The sequence below is a fragment of the Parasteatoda tepidariorum genome, chromosome 9 (assembly GCF_043381705.1).
Source record: "Parasteatoda tepidariorum isolate YZ-2023 chromosome 9, CAS_Ptep_4.0, whole genome shotgun sequence".
Classification (NCBI taxonomy): Eukaryota; Metazoa; Arthropoda; class Arachnida; order Araneae; family Theridiidae; genus Parasteatoda; species Parasteatoda tepidariorum.
Genome location: NC_092212.1, coordinates 28,029,169 through 28,039,903, shown reverse-complemented (window position 1 = coordinate 28,039,903; position 10,735 = coordinate 28,029,169). Strand labels below are relative to the sequence as shown.

The following is a 10,735-nucleotide window of genomic DNA, read 5'->3' as shown; positions in this document are numbered from 1 at the left end:
TGTATCTAATTTGATTTTCGATAAATTAATGTTACACGATAAATTTAAAAAATTGGATTTTTTATGTAGGTTTAAAAAAACAATAGTTTCATTTTTGTCCATTCTGAGACGAAAAAGGTAGGACAAGAGGCTTTCAAAAGAAAGAGGGGGGCGTTCAGTGTTGGTATTATTTGTCTACCTAAAAAAACGTCCATTTTAAATATTTTTTTTTAAAAAAAAAAGCTTTGTTCCTGTTAATTTTTCTGCATCAAATAGAGCATTATGTATTATTATCTACCACTTTTAGTTTCCGAAAATCGCATTCAAGTAATTTCATATCTTATGGATTTTTTTATATTATTAAAATATATGGTGCATTCGAATGTCTTAATTTTTGGAAAAAACGTCAATAAGGAGAAAAGGCCACAGTTTTGTAAAAATGAAAAGCGTTTGTGGTCTAATTTTTTATATTTAAAAACTTACTCCGCTGTAAAAATTTACAAAAACTGAGAATAAGGCAGTGATTTTGATAATTTTCATCTAAGTAGAAAAATGTCGCCAAAATGGCGAATTTTTAAAAAGTTTAATAGTTTTTAAGATTTTAAAGTTATTTTCTGTTCTAAAGCCCAGACAGTTTTTCTCGGCAATATTATATAGTTTAAAATTAGCGCATTGCTTTAAGTGTAAGGAAATTAAACTATGGCTTTTCTTCAGCGACAGAGCTTCGAAAAACAGCGTTCACTGGGTGCATAGCATCCAACAAAAGTACTGTTTATAGAAAAGAAAAAAATGAAACTGAAGTGTTTTATTATTAGGAAAAAAGTATATTTGAAACAGTTCGGTTTTATCTACCACAATACGTTAATTATATGAATATTGGTAACAAATAGAAAGAAATATTCTTTTGGCGGCAGCCCCCATGCACTACTACTAAATGAAAACATTCATTGTTAAGTCCTGATGCACTTTAGTCCTGTGACCGATCAAAAGTGCACCCTAACTTTACTGACACTGTATTAAGTGAAGGCATCAAAAATAAAATTCTACCACCAGATTTAATTTGGCTTTTCCTTCCTAGTTATGTAATAAATAGGTATGAAATTTGATAATAAATTGTTATAAAATGAATATATTTTTTGTGAACTGATGAAACTAAGTACTAGCGATGCACAAGTGATAAACAGTCCGGTTGTTTTTAGACAGTCGCTTTGAGATGTGACTGGCTCTTTAAAATAAGATATAGGATGCAGGCTTTTAATCGAACATTACTTATGTGATCACTCCATGTGACTTGACTGCTTATTGTGGCAACAAAATAATTTGTTTTGACACTCTTGGGGTGTTTTCTCTCAATATACAATGTGGTTATCATTATCTCTACTTAATTTTTGAGTTTGATGTTTGCATTGACAGAAATTTTCCATTCCGCTCACCAATCTTCGACGGCTATAATAGCTTTGTTTATGTTTCCCAAAGATTAAAGATCATATTGATTTACTAATTAAGAGGAAATTCTGATAATTATAGAAAGTCTGCAAAGCAAAAACAAGCAATGTCTGGTAAATTTCAGAGTTCTAAGAATCGCATTATTATAATCTGAACTATTAAAAGAACTTAGATATTAATATTATAATCTCGTTAAGTTAAATACGCTCTAGGAATAGAGTTATCGACTATGGCAACCTACATCAATTATAAAGTACAGTAGGGAACCGATTATCCGGAACGATCGGGAACATCGCTATTCTGGATAACTGATTTTTCCGGTTTTCTGAATCGCTACAAAAAGCTGTTTTTTTTATTGTTAAACCCAACTTAAAAAAAAAAATATTTGGAAATAATCTTAAAAAGAAGAAAAAACGATGAAGTAATACACTAATGATTATTTCCAAAATGACGGTAAGGTAAACATCTTTCAAAAAAGAAAGAAAAATCCTAAAATCTTATGAGGAAAAAAACATTTTTTTTAAAAAAATGGCTGGAAAATTTATTAAATTTCGTTCCGGTTTTTTGGTTTTCCGGTTTTCTGATTTCCGGATAACGGGTTCTGTACTGTACTTCAAGTAAAGAGGACATGTTTTATACACTAGTCAATTGGTTTTTAATATTTATAGTGGTAGTTACACCACATTACGTCTCTTCCAGAATTTTATCAGTGATAGAATTCGATGAATGAATACGACTAGTTGATTTATGCTATTTTTTAAAGAATTTATTTAATTGTTATTATTTTTTTATTTATATCATTTTGATCATTATTTTTTTCTTCAATTCTGTTTTTTGATCGGGTGACTTCGTTTTTTTCCTTTCTTTTATTTTTTTTTGGGGTGGGGAGGGGTGTTATATTTTAAGCAAATCAACTATCTAATGTGGACCATCCATCGATGTTGGCGAGCTCCTAACACTCCCGCAGGTCACCATTATGGAATAATTATTTGATTATCCATATTAGATCGTACAAAGATTTTATCAAATGAGCATTTTGCTTTAAAAAAAAAAAAAACATCACATTCTTGGATGAAAATAAAACTTTATTCCCTTTTTCTTTACGTGCACGCCGCCACACTGCAAAAGACGTTTTGCTGTTCTATTCTAGGGTTGCATTATTGTTTTACGTCGGCTTGGCGATGATTTTATTCGCCACAAGCTTAATGATCATGGTATCACACGAGGACTACGTCACCATATAAGTTTTCCTAGTTTTTTGAAATCACGTATTAATTTGTTTGTAGTTACACTTTGAAATCAACTGAACTGAATTTAAAATGAATACAAATTACTTACTTTGAAGTAATGGAGAAAAAATAGTTATTCGTTTCGGGGAAACGTAAAAAATCGCTATATTGTTAACGCCAATGGTGCTTAATTTTGGTAATAGGTACTAATAAAGGTATTTAACTTTTCTGTGGAACGTCGGTTCTCTTTTTCGCGATTTAGATTGAGTAGATATGTCCTTCCAGTTGTGTTATATATATGGAAAAAAATAAGAGTTGGTGTGCATATAAGTATCTCTCATAATTCTTTGCCAGATATGGCATTCTGGAGCACACTGTAGAAAGTATATCTTGAAATATATTTGTTCGATCAAAAATTACATGATTTTTTTATATTGTTGCATAAATATCAGTCAGATACCTGATATCGGCTGGGTTAAAGATTCAATTTTCACCGGGTATCCTCACACGACAAAAGTTTAGGGAGTGGTTTATCTCTGTTACTATGTTCACGCTACAGTGTTACTTAGATTAAAGTCACTACGAATATGGTTTGAGAATAACCCTTTCGTTTTGGTTTAGTTTAGGAGAGTGCTGCTTCTTCACTTCTCCCTCATTAGAAGTTACTTTACTCCTGTTTCCATAGCAGCACAGACAACCTCAGACTTTTAGTCGGAAGGAGTTCTCGGGAAATTAGGTATATTACCGTTTTTTGAGAAGGATTTTAAAATTATACATTTAGAGTAGTGATTATAGAAGATTCTGGGCATTTTAAGATTTTTGAAAGTGTCCATTACACAGTTTAATTAAATTTACTAATAATAAATTTAAAAAACTATGAAAAATGAATAAAACAGCAAGAAATGAAGGAAATATATTACATTTTTATTGACTAGACACATTTTAAAATACATGGGTTAAAGTATAAACAATTTTTTTTTCACAATAAATTAGAAAATAAAAATAGTTTTTCATTTTACAGTCTCTATTGTGCTTTCTTAATTTGGGGAAAGTCATTGGATTTTTGCATGAACAATCACACAATCATTATTAACTATCAGCATTTATTTATAAAATTATAATACCAGCGGTTATTCATTTGTAATTTTATATATTTTAATACCTTTAGATCATATTTCTTGTCTGATATTTCTCATTTTTTTCAAAATTGTTTTTTTTTACATCGTTTTTTTGGCAAGAATAAAGGCTATAAAGACATTGTCCAATATTTACTAGAATTTACGTAATTATTAAGTGATAGTGAACTAAACCACTATGTAGTGCACAAAACAATAGTCAAGGATATAGTAATAATCGTCAGCATTTAAACAAAACAATGTTTAAATTAATAATATATAGTGGTGGTTAAAATTAATTAAATCTAATGGATTAAACCAGAATGGCTACCGTCCCAAACAAAAACTTCTTTTAGTGGATCTGTTGATTTTCCATTTATTTTTAGAAACTAATTCCTATTCCTCAATATCAGATTTGTTGGAGAAATTAGTTGAGAGTAATTGAAATTATAGTTAGTTCGAAAATCCTGGATAATCATCGAATTTGGAATAAAGGTGACACCCTGTAAGGTGGAGCTGATCTGTTAAACGAGTAAAGAATAAAGTTTAAAATAAAAAGTAGTAATAACTTAGTTTCATATTTTATTAGGATGATGCAACTACTTGCTTGTTTTATTTAGAAAAACTGGGCACCTGGGTCACGCAGCGACCCATATCATCACCCCCTACATCAGAAAGCCTCCACACGGTTTCTTATAAGTAAGCTGCGCAAATTATTTAAAAAGCTAACAACTTGTGCGCATAAACCCAAATTTTATTTTAAAAGTACTTGAGAGAAATTTATCATATATATTTGAGAATTGAATCTGTAGTGGTTGACAAGTAAATAAAACAAACCAATTATATTCTTAAATTAAAAAAAATTTAGACATATACTTGCTACCATTTTCTAATTTTTAATATATTTTTTATTAAATGGTTCTTTCACTAATTGGTTAACTTCATAGTGATCTAATCGGACTACCTACAAAAAACCGTGTGGAGGCTTTCAGTTGTATACACTGAGGTAAAACATTTTGAATATAGCAACATTGGGGTAGCTATACAAAATGTGACGCATCAACAATTATTTTCTAAATACTTTAATTGCCTTTTTTAAAAATAATTTGGTTGCAATGGAACAAAAATCAAAATAATTTTCTTTACTTTTCTTTTTCTCGTTAGCACTTTTCATTTTAAAAGCACTTTCCTCATTGATCAGTATAAGACGACATATCAATGAAATCTTTAACTGGCAACTGGGAGAAATCTTTTTCAATTAATACGGAAATTCGTAGCATTTGGATAATACTATTTTTATTTATTACATTTTATTTAATCCCTTACTTATCAACCCAATGGGTGAAGAGTGGTAAAAAATGTGTTTTAAACTATGTTTAAACTGCATGTAAAAACTTTTTTCTCTCAGCTACCATTCTAGTTTTTAAATTATTCTAGATGTCTTGTTACAAACATAAACATAGATTTTAAAATTATTAATGTATTCTAGTAAGCATCTTTTATTTTTTAGATTAATCCTCGAAACGAAATAACTTTCATCACTTTTTACATTTTGAGCTTTTTAAAGAGAGAAACCGGTCTTAAAGAGATATGTTTCACAAAGATTAAATAGAAAATGACATAATTTAAAAAAAGCTGTCGTCATCTTTAACATTACATAAAAATAAAAAACATACTGATTTGCGCTAATTTAGTAGTATGCTAGCAATTCATAGAACCTAATTTTTTCAACACAAATGAAATCTCAGCACTAAGTTCCTCCCTTGGGTTCAATTAATTTCTTTTTAGATTTAGGTGGATTTAATATCAGACAAAGTAAAAAAAAATTTTTTTTACAAAAATATTTTGTATTGTTGTATGGATAGTATTTTATCAATTAGCAATACAATATAAGCAATTTTTAATTAAAGCGACCAGAGGAAAAATATTTGTATTTCAAACATTCAACGTTTTTCAAGTCATTGCAGTTTGTTTTGACAGAATTGATTTGCTTTAAAATGTGGGTGTTATGCTACAAAGGATGACAATTTTGATTGATCAAATACTTGTATTTTTTCTCAAATAAGTTTGGGAAGAGGTGGCTACAGTTTTTACGATTTGGCCGGAAAAAATTACTAATCATTTGTTCGAACATATCTAAAAATTTTTATTGAATATTGGACGATTATCTTCATTTTGGATGCCAAATATAATGTTTATTTTTTTGAAAATAATTTCTTTTCAAAGTTGCTTTTGTCCATACTAGGCCCCACTTCACGGGGGCACATCTAAAAACCTATTTAATTTATTGTTAAACATTAAAAAATAATTAAAATTAAAACATAGCTAATTTTGATAATTACTTTATATTAATTAACGTTAAAGCCTAATTAATATAAAACTTTAAACTCTTCCCAATTTAGTGAGAGATTTTTCTTGAATATTTAAAGTAATAGCAAATTTCACTCTTTGCTTCTTAATTTGTCACGTATAATGAAGTTGATTTGCAATAATTTGGCCACAGTGATAAATAAATAATTAACAAATAAACAATAACTGTTAATAGTTCGGTAAAGTTTTACGTAATGGCAAAATTAAGCAAACTTTGCTAGCCTTAATTGAAATTGCACTAGCACTTTAAATATTGTAGGAATCCATAATTTCTGCCTCAGTAACTATGCAAATATTTTATCAGGGTTCCTACAGCTTTTAGAAAACTTTAACACTTTGACGCAGTTTATGCTAAAAGCTATGCTATATGCTAAAAGGGACAGCACTGCTGTCCCTTTTAGCATATATTTTTTTCTGACACTTTACATACAAAGAAAAATATATTTTGGTATTTTTAAATTGTTAAAAACAAACTAATAGTTTCGAAAAAAATCTGTTAGATCATCGGAATTATAATTGTACTAAAATATAAAATCCAAAAAGTAGTTAAAAAAAAATTCATTTTTTCGCATTCAGAAATTGATTTTGTAAATTGAAGTAATGTCATAGATCAATAACTGCTTCTCTTAGACTTCAATAACTGCAAATTTGAAAGATGATTGTTTTATTATAAGTGTTTGGAAGATTTTACCTTTAACGCAGAAAAAAGACACCAGGGTTTACTGCTGTATTTCGCAACCATAAACTATTAAAATGCCAAATATAATATAGTTTTCACTTATCTTGATCTAAATTAATACAAACTAATAATGAAAAGTAATAAAAAATATTATAAATTCGTTTAATGAAAATTTTGCATCAAAGGGTTAATAGTGTTACAGAAAATAAAGCATAATTCCATCATTTAATAAATTTGTAACCACCGCTATATGTTATTTAGTAAAGAAAATACATTTGTAAGTCTGATTTATCAAGCTGGCATCTTAATAAGAAAATTTCCTCCAAGTATACATAACAATAAGTAAAATACTTTGTTAAGATAAGTCCACTCTGGCCCCGTGAAAATATTTGTTTGTTTAAACTAAATTATTGGTCAATTAAAAAAGGACAAATCAAAGCTGCAGCTATTAAAATAAGGTATACACATATTTCTTCATTGCACAATAACTCCTATTATTAAAAATTATGAATATAAATCGATAATTATAAATCAAATTAAGAATTTACTTTTCCACCATGAAAACTGTGTTTTTTAGAATTCTAATTGAAAATAAATTGTGAAAAAGTTTTACCTTATTGTCAAAAATTTACAGTCAAATTTCAATTGAAAGTTGATATACAGTGGTGTCATTTAAGAACTAAATATATATATATAGTGGTGTGTAATATAAGTTTAAATGGATAAAAAAATAAAACACTAAACAAACCACTTCCACTGCTATCTACCACTCCCAACAAAATATTTTCCAAAGTGGAAGAAAATTTAAAAATGTAAACTTCGATTTTTTTAAAATTTAGCTCTCATTTTGAAAGATTTACAGCAAGATGCTTTATAAATTTGATTGGCGCATGTTTGATATAAACTTTTAAATTATTTATACGTAGTGGTGGACAAAATAACTTTAAATCAAATTTACCAGTCCGAGAAAAATACACGTAGGCCTAAATTTTGCTACCACTAATAAAAATTGCCCATAACGTGGAGCAACTTGGTATCTCCTCACTAAGAATGCTCACTTACCTGATATTTAGTATTGGGTATATTAATGTAGCAAATGAAAGTTATGGATCTTATGATGTATTATAATGGCAATTTAAAATAGAAAAAAAAAGTTTTCGATTTTTGACTTTACGGTCTTTGATTTTTTTCATAGCTATTGCTTAGAAAGTCATAGATAATGACAAATGAAACCTACATACCTATTTAGGTGTACCTAAAATGTAGTACGTATTGTCGTGCGATGCTTATTTGAAAAATGTCCAGTTTAAAATTGATGGGGTTAAAATATTTATAAAAATGATTTTTTTATAAAGTGAGAAAAAGATGTATTTTCTGAATATGTTACAGTGATTAAACGAAGGGTATAAAACTATTTAGAAATTGAGGAAATTGTCCATATATATAACATATGTGTATACAATGACCAGCATACGCGTAAATACAAGAATGTATACTATATTTACATATACATAACATACAGATATAAATAGATATATGTACTGTTAGACGCTCTTTTGATGAGTGGAACTGTAATTAATGTACAGTAAAAATCTTCCCCAAGAATGGCTGACGAACCTCTTGCTTTGTATAAGTACTGATACGTCTGATCATTTTGTCTATTTCTTTATGGTATCAAATGTGAAAGAGTATAAACAACTTTAAATCGCGAGTGAAATTTACATATTTACTAAGTTTCTTTGAACGTAGTTCGCGGCACAATGTTGAAGAATAGAATTCCATCTTTACATAGTTCTTGGTATTTATACAAAAGGAGTTTTGCTTTGCGATCTTTTCTTCTTCAGTAGCTTTCAACACGCACGCTGTTTTGTCGAAATCTTTCTATTTTTGTGTTAAAATGAACAACACTGATTAGATATTTAGACCTTCAAAGAGCTATAAAAGCGGTAAATCTCTTTTGACAAGTTTTGCACGTCTGTGTGACAAATTATTTTATTAAAGAATAATTTGAAATTTTAGAGCGACGTTGAGCGAGTTAAATAAAATCAGTATTGAATTAAATAAGATTTAATTCTTATAAATGAATTTAGATAAATGAGGTATTTGATAAATTGTAAATATCTGGTGAAAAATCGATTAAAAATATAAGACTAATCCAATGTAGAGTAATTCTATTTGGCTTTGAAATCATTAAGTGAATTTTGTGCAATTATAAGGATTAAGCAATTAAAAAGTCTCAGAAGCTATTAACTCTATAAATTGTACTGCCATTTAAAATTGCATTATTACTCTAATTTCCAAAAAAATATACCGCATACAGTTTAAAGTTGCGCACATCTGAGTGTAAAGATCTATAAATCAGCGAAACTGCATGCAAATTTGATTTCCCATTGGTAAGTGGCAAAATTGTTTTGAATGAATTTCAATTAAAATCGATAATTTGTATTCAGACTGAAGATTTTGTTGCTTAAGGCAGCGACGTGTTGTTTTACCAGGAACATGTTGGGTTGTTATTTTGCTCGAACGTCAGGCACTGACCTCATTGAAGAGTTGTGCAAAAATTATCCTAAACCTTATTACTCCACGGTGATGCGATTTATTTACTATTTCAGGAAAAACTAGAGCTTCAGTAGACTAGAATAAAGGAAGTAGGCTATTGGTCTTGATCGATGAAAGATTGAGAGAAGTTAAAACAAAATTTCCGTAATAGCCGACCAATAGTCAATGAATGATAATATTAGATGTGAGAAAAATTGAGTGGGAGCGTTTTGAATTTGAACCAGAAAAATGGAATTTGAACATTCACTGTAAAACCTTAAGCTTGAGTTCCAAAATTTGGCTTCCAAAATCCCTAAACACTTTTATAGACCGTTAAACTATGATGTGTGTAACTTTAAATTCCTCCTGTATTAGCCGATTCTGTATAAAATTTATAATTAATTTTCTTAATCTAACTGAAACCTTAGTAACATTTCAGTAAATGCCACGAGCTGATCCACCGGTTTATTTCCTCAGCGTGCGTTTCAGTAATATGCTTTTCCTCACTTAGAGCACCAAACTTCAGAATGCTTTCTTTTGGTGTCCACGGCGCTATTTAGAACTTGTACAAAAATTTCAAAGAATGTCATTGCACTATTTATTACGTTTGATATTGTAGCATAGGTGCTGCCGAGAGGTTAGGATGAGGCGTTGTATTCATTCTTAGTGCGGGGAAGCTCTTATTATACCAGTCTTCGTCAGCGTCTTGCCTCATGGCAGCCGCCATGTTAGGGTTAGCGTGGCCCATAGAGAATGGCTGCGCCGCCATCGGTGGATAACTGGAGGCCATAGGTTGATATCGACCTCCCATGCTATTGATGGCATTTGGCGGCGGATATTGATAGCCCCTAGAAGCCACAGTGGCGGTAGGATATATGTTACGCATCATTGCTCCATTGCAGGTTGGAAGAACAGAGGGCGCTGCTAGTGCCTTCTGTAGCTGCTTTTCCTGCTTCCGGTATTTTGCACGTCGATTTTGGAACCATACCTGCAAAAATAAATAAATAAAATGATTTGGTGACTATAACAAAAATATACCAACTATTTAAAACAATATACTGTTTCCAAGAGGAATTTTAAATAAAGCATTTAAAGCCGTTTTTCGAAGGCTCTGTAGTCTAATGAAATGATGCTCTTTTGAGAATAATAGGTTGATTTCATAACTGCTATGGACTTGAAACATTTACTAATGACTGTTAGGACAAGTAAAGCCTATCTAAAGCTAGCGCTATCTATCAACACATCCTAGAAGAACGAAGGCCTCAGCACGAATCAATTTAGTAGTTCGACGTGACGAACATAAACTGCGCAGTCGATGAAAAAGAAGAAAGATGTTAATACGTTTGGGCAACTAAGTTGCGCAGTGGTGGAAAATACGA

The 10,735-nt window shown here is 29.9% G+C and overlaps 1 protein-coding gene across 2 annotated transcripts in view; it reads right to left on the bottom strand.

The window, feature by feature from the left end:
• Nucleotides 1-8,649: 8,649 nt before the first annotated feature.
• LOC107446479 (homeobox protein unc-42-like) overlaps nt 8,650-10,735 on the bottom strand; it is an 89,488-nt gene continuing 87,402 nt past the window's right edge. For both annotated transcript variants that reach the window (XM_071185179.1, XM_043054190.2), the window contains exon 4: nt 8,650-10,344. In XM_071185179.1, the coding sequence (XP_071041280.1) occupies nt 9,958-10,344 (387 nt within the window). In that variant the 3' untranslated portion in view covers nt 8,650-9,957. The remainder of the gene's footprint in view (nt 10,345-10,735) is intronic.